Source organism: Colias philodice, chromosome 25, assembly GCF_061535455.1.
Source record: "Colias philodice isolate Cphi_HAF_F1 chromosome 25, ilColPhil1 Martin Lab GWU primary, whole genome shotgun sequence".
NCBI classification, from domain to species: Eukaryota; Metazoa; Arthropoda; class Insecta; order Lepidoptera; family Pieridae; genus Colias; species Colias philodice.
In genome coordinates this window covers 8,705,697-8,727,532 of record NC_143110.1, presented here as the reverse complement: position 1 = coordinate 8,727,532, position 21,836 = coordinate 8,705,697, and the positions used below count along the sequence as shown (strand labels likewise).

Sequence of the window (21,836 nt, the reverse complement as noted above, 5' to 3'; positions counted from 1 at the left end):
CTTATTAAAAGTTTTTATATTGACCTCGTCTAGAACTTATTTTGCAACAATGGCGCCCTCTAGTTTATGAACTGTCAACTATCCGCGTGTCGTCCATGTTCCGAATGTGGTGTGACTTATTTTTGTTTTGTATTAATTTTTCGAATTACAATTACAAATGTGAAATGATACAACATGTGTTATCCCATATAGTGGAATCTTGCTCCGGCTGAATGGATCCCTACGTCGGGTGGTATCAGCCCGAGCAGGAAGGACCCGCGAAGCGATTGTGGCTTCGTATATGGGAAACTCAAAGTGAAACAGACAAAATGAACCTCAAAAACTTAGAGAACGCTAATCCTAATGTGAATAAAGCACAAGACTTTATACCAATAAATGATGTGAACGGTGAAAATAGGAATAATAATTATTTCAATCCCACACGGAGGAAAGCAAACGATAACCGCGCATCTACGTTTAACCTGAATCAGAACCACGATGCTCTCATAGGGGAATACGGGGGCTGCCCTTGGCGGATACCCAACTACCATTACAAGCCTGGGATACTCGGGTGAGTAGTATTTAGCGGTCGCAAATGAGGTGTCAGCGATTGACGCTCGAGGTGAGGGCTTTTGCCCCGACAGCGCGGTCTCGTGGTGTTGACAGCGCGGGCCGGTTGTCAGCCGCCCCGCGCCCGTGTGCTGTCTTTGCCACAAGCTGAACATATTTTATACCTATAGGAATCATTCAAGTTAAAAAATTTTCGATCTCAGATAAAAATTGATAAATGCTTATAAGTGACCCCATTATCTAGTTTTATATTTACACCTATTTATGCAAAAGTGCAGATTTAATTATTGTATTGGTAATAAGTCTGTCAAGTAAATTATTGTTGTTTTTTTATTTTCTTTAAATTGTTTGTATTATTGTCTATAAAACAACTTCAAATAACTTTGATAGGAACTAATCAGTCATTTAAACAACATATTAGTCCAATTGGAATTCTAAAATAAATAGACATGAATAATAATAATCAGGGAATTTTTTGTGTATTGTTTATATAAATGTGCATTTGAAGAAGTGTCAAACTGTAATAAAAACTTTTAATTGAAGTTGTATTGGAGGACTGCAGGTCATATTATCTTTTTAATCATCAGGTCCTATTATGATATCCTTGTATTTTTATGTTTAATTAATTAAGATAATTATTTCTATGTATTTAATTTTGTATTTATGGTGAATAAATGATTATGATTATGATTATGATTATGACTACATCTATTCAATTAAAAAGTTAATAGTATTTTTTATGGATGGGTCTTGATTAAAATACCTGCTTTTAATTGAAATAAATTTGAATAGGTACTTACCTGTATTTTGCAGGCTCAAAACTTAAATGTATTTTTTTTTAAACTCGAGCAATTAATTTAGGTGTCTCATTTATTTTAATTATTGATGTTCGTATAATAATTAATATTACAAAATTTTAATTCATTGAAAAAATACTATAGTAGTCAGTGTGTGGGTATGATTTTTCAAGTAAACTTAGATATTTTTACGTAGCAACTATAATTTAATTTATTCAATTCGTTTTTGATCTATAGCATATAAGGTTTTTCGATTAATTTGCATATTATGGGGTTCAAAATCATTTAGCTAAATCTACCTACATTTTATATTTGGCACCTAAGATGTGCACATTTTATTGTCTGAATAGAGGGTGATATTTACAACAAGTAGCAATGAACCTGTACTGATTTTTAAAAGATTTTATTTTTATTCATAGATTATAGTAAGAATTATTTGTATGCAAAAATTTCACTACAATATTAAAACCATATAAAAAAAAACAATTTATTTATTTATTTTATTTAATTATTTATTGCAGACACAAAAGAAATAGAGACAAATAAGGTACAGCTAATAGGAAATAATGTGTACAAACGGTTCAACAATTCTTATAAACTGTCCATAGTGAGGAATAAATTGTACAATTTCTTATATATAATGCTTATTTCTTAAATTTAGCGCAAATTAATACCATGCGCTAATGAATAAACATGTATAGAACAATGTGGTTTAAGACCTCCAATTTTAATTAAACAGAGCTGTAGGTATAAAAATAGAGACGAGTGCACAAATTAATCTAAATAATCAATTTAACTCCACATTGTAAACATCACAACTATTTTATTTGAAGAAAAGCACCAAAATAAAACAAAGTTAACTTGTGGCATAACTATCTGCACTAGATAGCAGCCTAAAAACTTCATATGTCACCAAAATGTGCCAATGACCTATTATATTTAACATATTATTCAAAAAATTCAAAAAAAAATAATTCAAAATTATAATAAAATTCGCACACCATGTGCAGTTCGATCCAACTTGAGAGATAGGATAGTTTAAACATTTAGGTACCACGGGCGAAGCCGGGGCGGACCGCTAGTAAATCTATAAAGATGTCATGATGTGACTACTTGTCCGTCTCTTGTGACGAAAAGGCCATAAATCCATCTCTTTTTGTTACATGTTTTATAGTGAAAATAGAATACACTGTATGGACATATTGCATGTTCACGTAAGTGTGATCACAAAGTCACGCCGAAGTAATAACTAGGTCATATAAATATAGTGCAATAATGTTACTGGATGATTCCATACATTTAGCTAATGTTAGCATTTGGAATGTGTTCAGTTATGTTTTTGCTGCCTATGTACATAGGGATTCAAAATATGTTATGCAATGGTACAATCTACTAGAATATAAAATTTTGGATAACTTTTTCAAAAATTATTGGTATAAAAATTCTCAAATTTATTAGAACATATTTTTATATTGTGATGTGAATATGGAGCAAACGATTCGAAATGTTGTAGTACCTATCAAAAATTATTTAAAAAAATATTTTGTAAACGTAAATTAAAACAAAAAATACTATATCAATTTTGACACAAAATTTTTCGTGTTACCGCATCCTATTTCACTATGTCTGTAGTTTTATATATTTTGTGGAAAAAAACGAAAAACGCAGCATACAATACACACAAAGATAAATAATATTTTAAATTCCAACATTTTCTATGACATTATTTTTCCAAGAACTACTTTTAAATAAATAAACCCATAATATTGGTACATCCAGTACTATAAGCAGTTGTCAGACAGCGGCCTTGTGAGTCAGTGCCCCTTGCCGTGCGATCGGCCGCTCGAAACGAAATGTTCTCAACCGTCTTGTCACTGATAGATTTCCGACTGGCAAGTGAAAGTGAGAAAATTTGGATTACTGAAGAAATATAAGCGTTTTTTGTGTTGCATGAAAACAGAAAATCGATACACTTTAATTAATACCGATGTTTGAATCGTCATCATACCCTTCTTAAAACTTCACTTACCTTTTATATTTTCATAAATATTTTGATTTTATGCAAGATAACATTTTCAACATGATACATTGATATTTGATACCATGTAAAAAATGATATCATACTGTCGATACAATTAAGGCATTAGAATCGAGCGTGGTATGCATAACGAGGTCAGAATCTAGACGTCTAGGCGGTTCAGTCGACCCTAATGTGCCGAATTGTCACATCCGGGTGTCGGTTTTACAAATTAAATTATACAATTATTACCGGTTCATTTACATCGCTGATCAGCTGTTTTAGAATATATTTGCATTGCCGGTAAGATGCGCAACAAGGAAAGGAAAAAATATATGTAATTTTATTCAATTATGAGAGACACGATGGTTGCACTGTCACTGATCATAGGTATCTTATGCCAGAGAAATTTTGTTTAATAGGAAACTTCATGATAAACAGGAATAACTTCATAACAAAATAAAAATACAGGCGTCATACTTGCTCCGGGAAACTATACATATATAGGCATATGTATATTGTATACTATAATACTAGTTACCTTTTCACACATGATTCCAATATCTGATGTTTAAGAAATTTTTCTCTTAGAAATGTAAACCAACTTAATTTTACTAGTAGAACAGCGTTAATCTAATTGCATACCTAACTATCAGAGAGATCCACTTCAGAACTGTAATAAAATATTAATTTCAATTAGCAGATGTAAATAGTCCTCAATTTGTTTATAAGCCCTAAGACTAATAAACGAACCATAACAGTAATAAAAGGTGTGTGAAAATAATTATTATGACCATATTCTGTTATAAGTTATAAGTTATAACACACAATTATCGTTTTCATTAACAGACTAGGTACCTGTTTATTGGTTATACATATCTATTATATTTTTGTTTAATGTATTTTTAAAATAACATTTCGAAACCATTATAGGTAAACCTACCCTCTGCTAAAGTAAAAGATGCAAGTTTCGATACCGATCATAATTTTTTTCGCCAAAAAGCCATTTAAAAAGTTACCAAAACGCGTAATCTCACGTGTTATATAATTAAAGCTGGCCAGACGTAATTAGGTGAAAGGAGCTGCAAAGGTCGTTCACTCGCGAACCTTCGCATACCGTAAACAGATCGGTTACCAAGGCTGTGGCCGCTACGAACAACGAAACTGATCGATTTTAATTAAGATATCGGTGACGCCAGCGATAAGGTCTCCTTTCATTTTGTGGTTGGAGGATAGAGTTACGAGATCTATCTTTAGTTCTGGATCAGGATGTTGACGTAGACGGTAGAACTTAGTCTAAAAGTTCAGGTGGAGTGTAGTAAGGTGCTGCCTTCTGCTTCTAGAAACCCTAGTTATTATAATTTTTTTTATCCATTGTGCACTGATTTATCTTGTAATTATGCTCTTCCCTTTCAAATTTTTGTGACGTATTACGAAGAAAGCGATGGAGAAAACAAATATAATTAGTTTATAATATGTAAATTATTTATTCTTAATGGAAGTATATGTACATATTTTTAATTTTATAAATAATCTCGGGTATATATCTGTTACAGTGCATTTACATCAAACGAACATAGATTTCGAGCTAGAGCAAGAGCATGAGCATTCTTTCTTGATCCTTTAGTGTAAACGAAAACTCGTATTAGTATTCAGTGTTGTTCAGTATTAGAACATTGCATTTAATTTCGAACGCACTAAGAACAACAAACGAATGCCCTACGCCTAAAAGAATTTGACAGCGGGGCTGGAATGAGAATTCGCTCGTTTGATATAAATACCTAAGTAAGTCGAAAGTTGTATCGTTGTCGACACAGTGAATAGCCGAAATTTTATTCTGTGTAGGATTAATAAACAATATTTTTTACCCAAATTTATTATGTACATAACACAATGTATTCTTAGTTATTAGTTATTACGCAACGAAGATATGCGCACGCGTCACGCATAATACACAAAAGTAATTTGTTTGATCAGTGGTTATCTGTTTCTGAAGGAGTGACCTTTGTTCTATTACGGCTGCTTATGTTAGATACTAATTAATTAATGTGGGTATTTCCTAGATTGATAGGAAAACTATTCGAAGTAATGGAAACCCGTTTCCAATATTATACTCGTATCTTACTTGGCATTAATATTATAAACATGAAATTAGGAAGAATGCGTGTATGTATCATGTGAGTGACGCAGCGGGTTATTAAACTTAATCCATACTAATATTATAAATGCGAAAGTAACTCTGTCTGTCTGTCTGTTACTCAATCACGCCTAAAGTACTGAACCAATTTGCATGAAATTTGGTATGGAGATATGATGATACCCGAGAAAGGACATAGGCTACTTTTTACCCCGGGACATAGGATAGCTTTTATCCCGGAAATCTCACGGGAACTATGCGGGTTTTTCTTTGACTGCGCGGGCGAAGCCGGGGGCGGAAAGCTAGTAACACAATAAGTTTATCATGTTATAATAAAAAATGCCTTAACTTTAAGTGCACTGATTTTATCTAGATTAGATTAGATAGGAAATGGCTATCGACTTAAACCTAACTAAATAGTCGAAATGCTTCGCAAGTTTGTTCCCGGTTTATTTAGATTTTTATGAGCATAATAAAATTTTAACATCCACTTTTATGAATTTACAAGCTTCTGCAACAAAGAGCAGATGGTCCCAATGTAACTGGAAGGTGTTTTAAATTACTATTTTGTAAAGATGATATTAGAATATTTTTATTCTTCGGAATAAATCAGTTAAATGGCCCTAAACTCTAGCTATATTCCTAAATCCTAAGATTCCGCATAAAAAAAAATATTAGCCTTAAATAAACACGATTAATCATTAACATCAAAATTCGTGTTGTTATTTATATAGCTGTATGACTACACTATTTTGTTTGGCGTAAATATTACTGTGATTCACTCAATTTACGCGTATCAAAATAATTTAAGGAACAACCTACGTTTTCTTGTATCGAGGCGGGAGGTATTCATTCACCCATAGTATATTTTTGTTTTTAATGTGTCTTAGAACTGAGCCAAGTTCTCCAATACTGTTACAGCTAGTTAAACATAATAGATCATCAATCAGTCGCTACAGGAACGGAAATATCATCAATGTAAGGGTCAGGCTCAGAAATAACAATTATTGTTTGTGGATTTGTTGGCAACTCTGGTATAAATAGTTCTTTGTTTATCGGACATAACTATTAATTTATTATGAAATTAAAGGGTCAATTTGTTGCTTTAATGAAACAGAAGTTAACATCAACAATAATAGTTTGAGGAAATAAAGCTAAGTTTCATAGAAAATTTATGAATTTGCTACCTTGGAACAGGAATTATTTTTGTTTTACCTACTCTTATTTAAATTATATTATTCGTATATTAATAGCATGGGGAATCAATTTAATCCGTCAGTCCTCGGATCACAGACACAATAGAAAATCTATTGTGTCTCGGCCCGATCGGGCCGCTCGGTGGTCAATGGGTTAAAGCTGCCAGTGGCTCAATTCTAGGCTCTCTATTCAATACTCGAAGGACCAAAATCAAAGACATTATCCTTTATACTGCTAAGCAGTGAATGCTACAACTAAGCAGTGAAACATGCTCTAGTATTCTTCCACTTGAAGGCCACAAGGCGAAGTTTCGCCCATACGTCTCATCTCCTATTTACAGGTGCATCAATACCCTTCATATGAACGGGGAAATATGATAGTAGCCCTTTGTAAACGCCACTAAGTGAAAATATAACTGTGTGTTTGTTCCACAGGCTGCACGAAGAGATCGAACACTTCTACATGTACATGTCGCCGACGGAGACGGAGCACCTGGTCCGCTCGACGGTGGTGACGCGCATACGCAGCGCGATCCTCTCGCTGTGGCCGCAGGCGCGCGTCGAGGTGTTCGGCTCTTTCCGCACCGGCCTCTATCTGCCCACTAGTGACATCGACCTCGTTGTTATTGGTGAGTAGCATGTAACAACATATTTAGCAGTAGCATGTAACATTTTTTTAAAGTGGGAGTCGAGCAAGCTTCTGCATAAATTGGGCCACGCTCGCACCGGGGAAGTTACCACACCCTCACAGAATATCGGCGTTATAGTGACAGTTTACTGTCGCGTTTCGTACGGTGAGTGAGGGGTCCGGAGGCCCATTTCCCTTCCTATTCCCTTCCCATCCTCTCCTTTCATTTTCCTTAATCCCTTCCCATACCCGTCCTTTCACCCAATCCTTTCCTAATCCTTTTTCCCTCAAATTATCCGAACTTAATATTATAATAAAAATGCAAGCGGCTTTATTAGGTTGTTTACCCCAGGAGGGTACCGGCACAAACTGTGCAGGAGAATCCCTCCCACAGCGTCTGCGCTGTGGCAGCCCGTCGTACTCTGGGGCGGGCATAAATCCGCACTCTCTTACATCAAGGGGTAAGAACATTAGACGCAAAACATCATTATACACGCTGTCCGTGGATTTTTGCAATATCCGAGGTCTTCACAGCAACTTAAATGTTGTTCATCACCACCTTGAAACAGCTAAGCCGGCATTATTCTTTCTAACAGAAACTCAGATTTCCTCTCCTCCAGACACGGCTTATCTTACATATCCAAGCTACAAACTCGAACATGCTTTCGTTCCACGCGCTGGTGTCTGTGTGTATGTTAGGAACGACATTTGCTGCCGACGTGTCTGTACACACGAAGCTAAGGGTCTGTCCATTATCTGGCTGCATACTGAATTTAGGGATCATCCCCGTATATATGCTTGCCTTTACAGATCCCACAGCGGAAATATCGCCACTGAACAACTCTTTGAACATGTCCAGAGGATGTCCGATAGGCTATTGCAGCAATTTCCATCTTGTGAACTAATTGTGCTGGGTGATTTTAATGCTCACCACTCAGACTGGCTTGGATCTCGGGTAACCGATCACGCAGGTAGGACAGCATATAACTTCGCATTGTCATATGGTCTCACACAACTGGTCTCCGCACCCACACGTATACCTGACATTGACGAACACAGCCCCTCTTTACTGGACTTGCTGCTGACCACTCACCCTGGAAACTATCAGGTATCCGTTGGTGCACCATTCGGATCGTCCGACCATTGCTTGATCCGCAGTGAAGTTCCCGTCAGCCTCGTCCATCGGCAAGAACAGGCAGCCTGCCGCCGAGTTTGGCATTTTAAATCAGCCGACTGGGATGGGATGCGTGCATTCTTCGCGTCTTACCCATGGGGCCGAGTTTGTTTTTCGACGGATGATCCGAACGTCTGCGCCAATTCTGTTGCCGATGTGGTTCTGCAGGGTATGGAACTCTTCATTCCATCCTCTGTAGTTCCCGTTGGTGGCAAAACTAAGCCCTGGTTTAACCGCTCCTGCATGAAAGCATCCCATCGCAAACAGGAACAATTCCAAGCTTGGGCTCAGGCGCAGTCGGTATCTGATCCTAGCACTGCAACTTTAAAAAAACAGTACAACTCCGCTTCCCGGGCTTACAAAAAGGAGATAGCCATGGCGAAGGCTGGTTATATTAATAGGCTTGGGCAGAAACTTGCTAAACTTCCATCAGGAACCCGGGCTTTTTGGTCGCTGGCTAAGGCTATCCAAAATAACTTTAGTCGGTCTTCTTATCCACCCATGCGCAGAAAAGATGACACTCTGGCTCACTCTGCAAAAGACAAGGCTGACCTCTTGGGCTCGATTTTCGCAGCGAACTCTAATCTGGATGACAAAGGCTTCTCACCCCCCTCCATCCCAAGGTGTAACTCTTCGATGTCGGAAATCCGATTTACGCAAAAAGCTGTACGAAAAGCACTCCTCTCCTTGGACACCTCTAAATCGAGTGGGCTTGATGGCATTTCCCCTTCTGTGCTGAAAACTTGCGCACCGGAACTTACACCGATTCTGACACGCCTGTTTCGGCTCTCGTATTCAAAGCGTATCTTTCCGAACTCTTGGAAGATTGCCTTGGTGCACCCGATCCCAAAAAAAGGCGATCGCACAGATCCGGGAAACTATAGACCTATCGCCATAACCTCTATACTCTCCAAAATAATGGAAGGAATTATAAACTGCCAGCTCCTGGGTTATTTAGAGGAAAAACAGTTATTAAACGGTCGCCAATATGGCTTTCGACACGGTCGTTCTGCTGGAGACCTCCTCATCTACTTAACCCACAAATGGGCGGAAGCAGTCGAGAGCAAGGGGGAGGCGTTAGCTATAAGTTTGGACATTGCCAAGGCCTTCGATCGGGTCTGGCACAAGGCACTTATCTCAAAACTTCCATCCTACGGACTACCTGGGGGACTGTGCGAATGGGTCGCTAGCTTTCTCGCTGGCAGGAGCATCCAGGTCGTTGTAGACGGTTCATGCTCCTCAATTCTGCCGATAAATGCTGGTGTACCCCAAGGCTGCGTGCTATCACCTACGCTGTTCCTCCTGCACATCAATGATATGTTGCATACCAGCAACATACATTGCTATGCGGATGACAGCACGGTAGATGCGAGTTACTCCGGCCTTGCAAAATCCCTCAAGGAAACTATAGATGAGAGTCGAATGAGCCTTGTGTCTTCTATTGAGACTTCCCTGGAACAGGTCTCGGAATGGGGTAGACTTAACCTCGTGAAGTTCAACCCCAAGAAAACACAAGTCTGCGCGTTTTCGGCAAAAAAGTCTCCCTTTAGCACTGCACCTCGCTTTCAGGGCACTACCCTCAGTATTTCGCCCTACATCGGTATCCTTGGCGTTGATATTTCGAGTGACGTCCAATTTCGTGGTCATTTGGAAGAAAAAGCAAAACTGGCCTCTAAAAAGTTGGGTGTGCTCAATAGATCGAGGGAGTACTTCGAGCCAAATCACCTGCTGTTGCTATATAAAGCGCAGGTGCGACCCCACTTGGAGTACTGCTCTCATCTATGGGCTGGCGCCCCAAACTGCCATCTTCTTCCACTTGACCGCATTCAACGTCGAGCAACTCGAATTATCAACGACCACAGGCTAACCGAAAGGCTCGACCCTCTCTCCTTAAGAAGGGACTTAGGGAGTCTTGCCATATTTTACCGAATGTACCACGGGGAGTGCGCCGAGGAACTTTTTGACCTTATTCCGGCAGCTCAATTCCACCATCGCACATCCCGCCACAAAAACCTATTCCATCCTCACCACCTCGATGGTTGGCGCAGCACAACAGTTCGTTTCAACCGTAGCTTTCTTCCACGGACATGTAAGCTTTGGAACAATCTACCATCAGCTGTGTTCCCGAGGAACTATGACTTGGGGACTTTTAAGAAAAGAACATATCAGTTTCTCAAAGGCCGAAAGCAAGCCGCCTCTTAAATCACGGACAGCTCCTCCCATCTCTTTGTTCCGTTTTTATCCCATCCCATTCCCCTCTTTGGTAGGCAACACTCACAACCCACGTTGTGGACGTCTATGGGCGACGCACTTCGCTATTAACATCAGGCATTGCGTCTGCTCGTTTGCCCTCCAATAATATAAAAAAAAAAAAAAAAAAAAAAACAAGATTGTGTTAAGAGTTATTTATTGTTCCTAAGTTGGTAAGGCTGATTGATAAGGATGGTACACAAAGAGAAAATATGTACAGCTGATCGTATCTGAATGAAATACGATTTGATTCGAATTACCGCGTAGGTAAGCTACTTTTGGTCCGTAGACCATGCAAGTGAAGCCGCTGGATCACCTAGTGTCTATTGTAGCAGCGAATCCTGGTATTATTTTAATCAGAGATGTAATCAGCCTGTGGATTGTACGTTGATGATGTTACCTTTTATTTTAAATATTATCAAAATTTTCATTGTTCGTCGTCGTGGATACTCGTGTATTGAAATTATAACTAAATACTTATTTAAATGACTAGCTACAATAGATTGACAAAACTGATACGATACTGATAGCAGTATTAGAGGTTCCTGTTAATATACCTATGAGTAATAAAAATAACCTTAAAGCCAAACTTGTCTAATCTATTGAATAAACATAATGATTTCCGGTTCCACACTTTAAAGTATTATGTATTAAAAAGTGGTGATGACGTCAATATATTCCGCCGCCGTACGTATGGAATAGTGAAGTAGTGATTATGTCTAGGCGCGGATTCGTAGAGCTACGGGAGCGCTAGACGGGGTCAACGACCTCTCGATAAAGCTCGATGCTTCATGCTGTTCCGGGAATGTAGAATGTAGTATTGAATAGTGAAGATATTTAGTATCAATAGCTTGTAATAGTGATTATAAGTTATAAATTGAATAAAAAATTGGTAAAGCGAAACAATTTTTTGTTTCAGTAATAACTTATGCACTTCATGATTTATGTCAGTGAAAGAAACTTAAAAATCGGACCCATATTTCGGAAATTTACAACTTCAGATTATAATCTGTACGATATTACTGTTACTATTTTGCTATCATACAACAGGGTTACTTATCTTAATCTCGAATTTTAATATTCCGAATATCATAATCCAGAAAACGTTTGGACATTTTTTCATAACCCCGAATTTTAAAATTTCGAAGTTTTGTTTGCCATATAATCGCAACTCCGAATTTCATTTGCCCATTTCTTTATTTGTACGACGTTTTACAATCCAGACGAATGAGTTCCAGACATACGAAATCTAAATGCACAAAATCCAGATGTCCGTAATCCATATGCACGAAAGCCAGATTTTTAAAACACAAATTTTTGAAATACAGTTAATTGATATACAGGCAAACAATGTCCAGATTTTTGAAATTCAAATAAACGATATCCAGCAAAACGTAATCCTTCCAGGGTGACGCAGCACGAACCTAACCTAACCTTCTAAATAGATTTTAACACTTTAACCTTTCTGTAATGGGCAAGTAAAACAATAGCGAGTCGGTTCTGGCACTCGCCGGCCGCTGCCGCGGCACGCTCGCTTCGCTCGCTCGGCTCGTGCATGGGGGGTCACAGTTCAAACCTAACCTAACCTACTGAGTCGAATTTGACACTTAAACCTTTCTGTAATGGGCAAGTAAAACAATAGCGAGTCGGTTCTGGCACTCGCCGGCCGCTGCCGCGGCACGCTCGCTTCGCTCGCTCGGCTCGTGCATGGGGGGTCACAGTTCAAACCTAACCTAACCTACTGAGTCGACTTTGACACTAAAACCGGTCTGTAATGGACAAGTAAAACAATAAATTTACTTACTGACAATGTTTATTTTCAGTCGATAGTAAAGGTATATTCACGATTGTATGGAAATCAAATAAAAAGATTATGAAAATCTGGCAATAGTTTATCTGTTATACGATTATATGGGAACCAAATAAAAAGATTATGAAAATTTGGCAATAGTTTATTTGGAAAATGGTACGATGGGAAACAAAAAAAAGTATTTTGAGAATCTGGTATAATGAGATCTGTATTATGAGAATACGGGAAACAAAAAAATACTTTTTAAAAATCTGGTTTTGGTGCATCTGAAAATTGATTCATCTGGGAAATTAAAAAAGGAATTTTAAAAATTTGTCATTCATTACATCTGTCTTTTAAAAGTTCTAACAACCGTTTTCGGGGTTTTAAGATTCGGGTAATAGAAATTCGAGTTTTTAATAGGTTACCATACAACAGTTATTACAAGAATAAACTCGTAATTAATGTAGCGACACGTGCACCGACATGGACAGCTCAATTAAACGCGCTATTTAGATACTAAAAGAAAGTCTAAATAGGTCTAGTACAAAATGTAGGGCAAGGTTACGTTAGTAAGAATACATAAGGTTGTAACCAGGGAGATTATTTGGCTCCGGGAACGAAATATATTCATTTGGACGAAGCTTCTGCTAATAAGCCGTAATAAAATATGGTAAAGAAGGAAACTTGTTATAGACTTTTGTTGTAGTTAAATGAATATATCAAACTCCAAACATTTATTTATTCAACAACGCAACTTCGTTTTTAGTCCGAGATTCCTTTTAAACTAAAATATCTTTTAAGTTTTAACTTTTTTTATAACTATTCTTGTGGAAGCTTCGAATACATTGTATTCAACATGTTTACAAATTGGGTTAATGTATAAATGTCTTGGCAATTAACATTCTTAAAACATTGGTCGTTATCTCCATTTTATTTGATATCAGTGACGCTATAAATAAAATTGCGTAATTCAAACAATTGAACGACAAACTTTTTGTAATTTACGAGTATATTAATTTATTAAACGATTTTTCATGCGAGTATACTCGTACCGTGTGTGTCTAATATAATGTAGCTAAGTACGGTATAGTATTACACCTATGCATATGGTATATAAGCATACGCCAGTCTTATTTCTGAGAAGTTATCTTTTAAGCATCGCTCTTCTTTATAACCAGGATTTTCTTTTGTTATATCCATATATCCTCCTACATCCCATCCAACATGTACTGCCATCTTTGCAGAACAATTTCCATCAAGTTGACATAAACCACCCATGTACGTTTGCACAGCTGATAAGCGATGTCTTGTCACTGAGCGTTTATCGTGTTATCATCGCAACCGTACCAGTGGGTCGCTCGGTCATACAGTATGTTGTTAATTGTTATCTATTGAGGTAGATAGCGCTGATTGTTGTTGGTAAGGACCGAGATATAATGGTGTGGAGGTATCTGGTTATGTGGGTTCGTATAGAATTGGCGGTTCAGGTAGACAGATGAACAAACAGATACTTAATATTGTATTTGTGAAATGAATATGGATTGAGAAAGATGTATAATATTTACTATAGTTCGATATTGGAAATGTGTGTGAAATGTGAATTATTTGAATCATTTATTTATTTGTATGGCTTTCGTTTAGAAGCGCTTTTGAACTGTCAAAATATAGAAATACCACTGATTCGGAAAGCAATTTCTACAGAGAAGAACCGCCAAGACACGACATAGTTGCTCTTATAAAATAATAACAAAATAAATTAAAATAATAATATTTTTTGCTGAATAATTTTTCCAAGTATTCTTTAGTCGATATTGAATATAACTGAACCTTAAGAAAATATAAATTTCGAGAGGAAATTCTAAAGATGTATTCAAGAATAAAAATAAATATTGTGTTGTTTGTCCAGCGGTGTGTGGATGGCCCCACAGGGCCCAAGTTGACATTGTTATTGTAAGCCGACAGATTACCAATTACCGCTGTCTGGCTTCCTTCATTGGAATTATGAGTGAGCACTTAGAACATATTCATGTTTATTCTACAATCATAATTTATTTTCAAGGTTTAATGGTAATATAAATTATTGGGAATCTGGGAAAATATATGGTGTGAAAATGTTTGACAAAATAAATGAAGTACGGTTAAAGAATCATAAAATAATACGTTTGATTTGTTACACGTGAATACGTAATCTTCTATATTGTATGCTTTTAATTAACCTCATTTCCGAACCGATTAATCATTAAAGGTATCTAAAATAAATAAATTACGAATTCACTAATAACAATATAATGCAGGAAAATATACAAAACAAACAAGGACACATTTTTTATCTATCTACAGATGATGGTGAGGTATCTGATAACAGATTATACATAGATTTGTTATCTGGTAATTGAAGTGGCGCTAAATCAGGAAGACAATATTATTTTCTGCCATTATTTTAAAAATTTCAGCTAAGAAGCAAGTTTAGCTCTAACCTGCTGGTTTGTTTGTTAATTTCGTGTTGTCTCTAGAGAACTTTCCCGAGGGAAATTCACCCATTACCTTACATAGTATTTGTCAATTTTGAATTAAGTCTTCAGTCTTCATTCACTTTCATTTTATTGGATAGTAGTCGTGGTAATTTAAAACTGATCGGAGTTCACAGATGAAGGTCAAGAACGACTTGTACGAAATATGCAAAAAATTCAGGTTTAAAGTTGCAGTTGTTATATGCGTTGCATATAAATATAATGAAATCAATTTATATTCATATCTAATATTGTTATAACTGTGTGCTGTGTTTCGCGGTTGTACCCCCGTGAGAGCATATATTTCTAAAAATGTTATTCTGCTACATATAAGCTACAAAAATCAAGTATGTATCATCAAAATCCGTTCAGTGGTATTCGCGCGAAAGACAAACAGACACATCAATCTATCACAGATTTTTGCATTAATAATATTATAGCTCCGGGAGCGGCACGTCGAAATGTAGACCTTTTTAACCGACTTCAAAAAAAAGGAGGAGGTTTTAAATTCGGCTGGTTTAATTTTTTCTCTCAAAATATCATTGCATTAGTAGGACAGAATTCCAATTCATTGCCGCAAGTAAGTTATGTAACTGCAGATATAGAAGAACATAAAACACATAAATTTGCAGCAGACCCGCCGCGGCCGGCGTCGCTTGCGTCTTGCGACTGCATACTGATGCTTCGCGATTTGTTTAAGGTGATGAATTAATTTTTCTAACATTTACGGCCCTTTTCAAACCTTCCTAATTTTTATATTATTAAAGTTGTCGTGATGAAAATTCTTGACAAGAAAGTTCAATAGTAACACAATACGTCTACCGTTTTAGAAACATGATTCCATGATATTTTCTCGATAGAAAAAAAATACAAAGTTATCATTGTTATTTTTTTTTAATCTCTGGCATCTTCAAAATAACAAACGTAAAGTTACGACTTTTTGGATATTAACTATAAAATATACAACCTATACGTCTACCGTGTTAGAATTTTGAAATATGCGATGGTTTTGAAATAAACAAGAAATACTTGAAATTAGCGCGCGACCAGCCAATATAGCGAGAGCCGCCCTGCACCTTCCTACCCCGATCGCTGCACGAGTCATTCCCGCTACGGCTGTCACACGGGGAACTTGTGTCGCTCGCGCAATCGTAAAAAAGGGTGACAACACGATAAGACAAAATGAGACAAATGGGGACAATAAAGAAAATAAGAAGAAGAAACATAAAGGTTGGAGGAAAAAGAATGCTTACAATTGGAACAAATTAATGAAGTAAGTTGGTTTTATTTTAAATATGATGATAATTGTATTATAGGCGATGTTTGATATGTACCCCTGTTTTAAGTACATAACGAATGTGTAAGATTTTTTCATTTATAGCATAAATAATCTTTTCAGAAATCCGGAATCCAGAAGGAAAATAAACCCACTGATTGTTCACAATGTGAATCCACTCCTTCGTAAGTACCTTTATTCAGTCAAAAATGTATGTTATCAAAGCTCTACTGGTTTTATCGCATGATTCCATTTTTAGCAAAAAGCAACAAAGTGCAAAGAAATAAAAAATCATGGTGAACTTAGTGGAAGTATGGCGGACATAATATGGAACAGGAGCTCATTGGAGTAGTATTATATTTAAAAAAAATACGAAATAATTTCAAGAATTACATTTCTTAGAAGGTGGTAGATAAGTATGTTGTATAAAGAATTTGATGTTGATATTTATTTCATTTATACTTACTACACCTGTGCGGGAAATTGCTTAGTAATAAAACAGGTTTATATTCATATTTACATAGTAATGTGAGTTTTCATTTCGAAAAATTTTGTGTAAGTATATTAAATTGAGTTCCTGGGTGATCTGGAAACACAATTGGGCCCGGAAGATGGCGCTGCAGTCACTCCTCCTAATGACATGAACCGATTTGGATGAATATTTGTGTGCACATTTCATTTTTGTGTGATGATTGGTTGATTCGCTTTCACATTAGCTAATTTTGTTGTTAGAAAGTAAACTTAATTTAATGTTTATAATACATTATTATTGGTATAAATAAGCCAGTGTTCGTCTCACATTGCTGTACCTGCCTACCTACCCTACCAGGGCCTAACTTTGTTCTGGCTATTTTATTTTGATTATTTGTAATGAATAATTACAATTATAATAGAGTGCAAAAAATAAATACATGCGTCAATATATTTTGTGTTTTTTTTAAACAATTTTTTTATTTAAAAAAATATCATTCCGACCGCGGCTTTGCCCGCGTGGAATTAGATTATATCGTGAATCCTGTCTTATCCCACAGAAGTGTTCAGTTCGGATAAAAAGTATCCTTTGTGTAAATCCAGGCAATTAGCTATATTTTATCAAAATTGGTAATGTAGTCTTGACGTGATTAAGTAACAACTAACAAAAAAATATACAAATTAACATCCAAAGTTTCGCATCAGTTTTACTGTATTAGTGATATCTTCCACTCTTGACTTTGACTGAGAAGAATTAGGGTTTATAACTTCTTTCAGAAATATTACCTTTCATTTCTGGGCATGACGTAATATCTACGTCAGCATCAAATTCTATCTAAATCCATTCAGTAGTCCGCGTTATTGAGTACCATTTCATTTTTTCAGAGTAACAATATTTTTTGTTATTTTAAAGATTATTTATAACCTGTATTATTTTGTAATAAAGTAAACATTACGAAATAATAATAATTATTAATAATGTCTAAGTAGTTGTTAAAAAGAAGATTATTTGTTTATAAGCAAGAAAATAAAACCAATAAATCAACAATTAAATATGCACCTATAAGAATATTATAACTGTATGACGACTCCATACATGTTTGTCCCGAGTCGGCCAGCGGCAGCGCGGCGAGTTTGCAAGAATGACTTCGCGCACACCCGCGTTCGCGATAGCGAGCTATTAGACTCCGCCCGCCAAGCAGTAGATTTTTTTTTGTGTATCGTCTTAACATACCACTCTTGGATTGTATTGTTGATAAAGGTGGTGAATTGAATCGAATGTGTGTCTTGTAGACTAATGCAAGAATTTTTGGTGTTTGTAAAGGTTTAGTGAAAACATGATACTTAAATACTTACTTTGAAAATTCCAGTTCATGTTCTTTATTTTTTTTTTGTTTTTAATCATTTAAACATTTATACATGGACTTATTCTGAAAAAGTAATATAGTAATAGATCTAATAAAGCTTTTTTTAATTTTATGACAATTTTGAATTAATTGCTATTGACCTATTTGTGTATCGTTATTATCAGACATCAGCTACTTATATTTAAATTTATTTATTTTAATATATCTTCCATATCAATTTAATACTAAAATAATATTCATTTTTCGTTTACTTCTAAATAATTTCCTTAGAAACAATAATATAATATTTCAATAATATCCATATCTAATTGGCGATTGGAATCGATTAGACGCGTGCGTAATTGTTTCATATTTTGTTTCAATTGTTGCATACTTTCAAGAATACATTTGAGACTTGAGAAGCATAAAGAAACGTTACTAATTCACGAAAAATAAAAGTAAAACTCGATGCGACAAAAATTAAGAAGAATCGAGAAAAAGGATGTTTAACTTTTTCACACGCAGTTTATTCACACATAAACATACACTCACATCGTCGTATTACAACATCACACGCATAAATACTATTAAAATGTCAAATAAGAGATGAATAAAGATTCGTATGTTGTAATGAATTTTTAACGTTACGTTGCTGAACGTTTATCATTTTATCAAAGGTGCTTCCTGTGATCATCATGTCAGTTTAGTCGTCATTGAAAAACATTCAGTTTATACTTTTTATATTATTTCAAACGGATATTTGCTCGTAGAACAACTATTCTACATCTACCCTACAGTTATCAATTAATATTTTTGTGTCATTGTCTACATTCATAAATCACTACAGGTATATTAAGAAGAGCTGGAACGTCAACACATTTACACATTGCACATGTTAGGCCGGGAGATACTGACACAAAATTTCGGGTCATTTGTAACAGGATGGCAGTCTAGAGGGGTCTTAGTACGCAATGACAAAAAGAAAAATGATGGTCAGAACGCTGGTACCGGCGGCTCGTGGGCGTTAGTCGAACTCGTCGGATAAATAGCGAAAGTCCAACGATTTGTAACACAAAAATTTTAGAATTTACCGATAGCCCTTAAAAAAGATGTAGTTAGGCGGTAGTGTCATGCCATACAGTTACGATGTGACTTACAGTCCGCCATACCGACGTGAATGCGTTGATTTAAAAAAAAACAATTCAACCATTTGTACCGGGCTCACTTTTGCACAGGTAACCATCGTCGTGCAGCCATTTACTAAAATCGCCATGCCATACTTTTCAGACGATTCCAAATGGTCGCCATACCGCGGAAAATCTGCAAATTTTTGAATTTTTTTTTCTCGCCAAACGATTTGTACCACCCTACATTTTTTTTTTCAACAACTCCTGAATGATTATAAATAGAAGTGTGATAATGCCATACCTGTGGGAGGTGGCGAATGTGTACAAGATTTTTTTCTTATTGTAAGATTTTATTCGTAGTTTGAACGATTTGTAGCAGTATGGCACTAATTTTTCCCTCTATTAAAAGTATGGCAAATATAATAATGGTCACGTTGCATCATATACTTTCCAAAAATGCCGTACTGGTACAAATCGCCAATTCTTTTCATTTTTTTTTTACGTCTTGGCTTAAGTCTTACAATCATCCGCCCCATGTTTGCAATCTGCGATATTTTTTTCTAGGTAGAATTGTATACAAACAAACAGAATATAATGATCCCATACTGTAAAAAATTATTTTACGTATTGTACAGTCGTATTTTTGAAACGTGACGAATAAATTAATTTTCAAGTATGGCAGCACATTTTCCCCCTACTAGAAGTATGGCAAATATAATAATGGTCACATTTTATCAAATACTCTCCAGAAATGCAAATGCAATACTGGTACAAATTGTTTGGCGAAAAAAAATTTTTTTTTGCAGATTTTCGGCGGTATGGTGGCCATTTGGAATCGTCCGAAAAGTATGGCATGGCGATTTTCGTAAATGTCTGCACGATGATGATTGATGATTACCTGTGCAAAAGTTAGCCTGGTACAAATGTTTGAATTGTTTTTTTTTTAATCAACGCATCGCGTCGGTATGGGGGGCTGTAGGTTACACCGGAAAAGTATGGCATGACACTACCGCCTACATCTTTTTTATGGGCTATCGGTGAATTCTAAAATTTTTGTGTTACAAATCGTTTGACTTTCGCTATTTATCCGACGAGTTCGACTAACGCCCACGCGACTAGTCCGCCGGTACCAGCGTTCTGAGTTCTGACCATCATTTTTCTTTTAGTCATTGCGTAATAAGACCTCTGTAGAACCGCCATTCTGTTACAAATGACCCGAAATTTTGTGTCAGTATCTCCCGGCCTATGTATGTGTCATATTTTGCAATTGTTTATAAATACAGGTTGATGTAATTGGTGTAGTACGAATATCTAAAAATCTATGAAGAATTTTGTGATACAGTAAATGGAAGAATTATAGACTATTTTACAGTATTTAATAAAATCATTTAATTTTTTGTTCATTTTCATTAGAAATGTCAATTTTTCTCACCAAGGTGGAAATTTGGATGATAAGGATCTTGTTAGAAAAATATAAATTTTGACTAAAATCAGCATTTTTTTTTTTCAAAAATCAAATTACTAATTATTATAATCAGAGTTATCACATTATTAAAAAAAATAAGCCAAACTATACACAATTTTTACCTACTTGATGCAATCCTCAAAGATCATGGACATAGTGTATTGCGCCTTCCACCATACCAACCAGAACTCAACCCAATAGAGTTACTATGGGGCATAATTAAAGGGAAAGTAGCATCACAAAATGTGAACTTTAACTTGAAAACTGTGGAAGAATTATTTAGAAAGGAAGCAAATGCTATTAGTCTGGATATGTTTAGTGACGTTTGGAGAAAGACGCGAGAACATGAGGAAAAATATATTCAATTAGAACCAAAAGTAGATAATTACACTGACTCATTTATAATAACATTAAGAGATTCCGACAACGAAACATCGAGTTCTTCGAGCGATGAAAGTTACAGTGAAGTAGAAGATTACGATTATGATTAAATAGATTCTTCTTCTTCTCTATAGATACTGCTTTCTGAATTGGTGGTAAATGTTAAAACTGTTAAACTGTTATGACGATTCAAAAGTGCTTCTAGAAGAAGTCTAATTGTATAAATTTTTGAGTTTGAGTTTAAAACCAATAGTGTGAAAATTATACAATAAACATGTAACACATATTTGTTAGCGCGTATTGGTAGGTATTACGTACTTACTACAAATATAATATTTCTTAGATATCTTTACTCGACCAAAGTCAGGAATTTAATTATTATTTGATAATTGAATGATTATTAATACTTTTATCCAATTGATTATTATTAGAATAAATAATTAACTTCATCAATTGATTTACTTTTAAATTATAATTTTACAGGTAAATTATGAGAGCTTTCATTAGTAATTATATTTGCATATATATATATATATATATCTACAACGCACCATTTTACAATTCAAGTCTAAAATGAAACTAGAGTCGCATTTATTTTTGAACATACTGTAAGTGAAATTGCATAAGTGTGAGTACTGTGAACATGCCAGCTTTCCCTAATTGACCGATAGCCGATTCCGAAAATTCTTTCACCTGCAATATTAACTAAAAATTTTCATG

General features: G+C 35.6%; 1 protein-coding gene and 1 long non-coding RNA gene across 4 annotated transcripts in view; both read left to right on the top strand.

Annotated features, from left to right (window-relative positions):
• Window positions 1–78: 78 nt before the first annotated feature.
• The window catches only part of LOC149477567 (terminal nucleotidyltransferase 4B-like), a 40,135-nt gene continuing 18,377 nt past the window's right edge, over window positions 79–21,836 (top strand). For all 3 annotated transcript variants that reach the window (XM_089710984.1, XM_089710983.1, XM_089710982.1), the window contains exons 1-2: window positions 79–550; window positions 7,132–7,325. In XM_089710984.1, coding sequence (XP_089567110.1) covers window positions 213–550; window positions 7,132–7,325 — 532 coding nt within the window. In that variant the 5' untranslated portion in view covers window positions 79–212. The remainder of the gene's footprint in view (window positions 551–7,131; window positions 7,326–21,836) is intronic.
• On the top strand, window positions 15,749–17,044 carry LOC149477568 (uncharacterized). The gene is made up of 3 exons (XR_016317678.1): window positions 15,749–16,323; window positions 16,450–16,511; window positions 16,586–17,044. It is a non-coding gene; the product is annotated as an uncharacterized LOC149477568 (long non-coding RNA).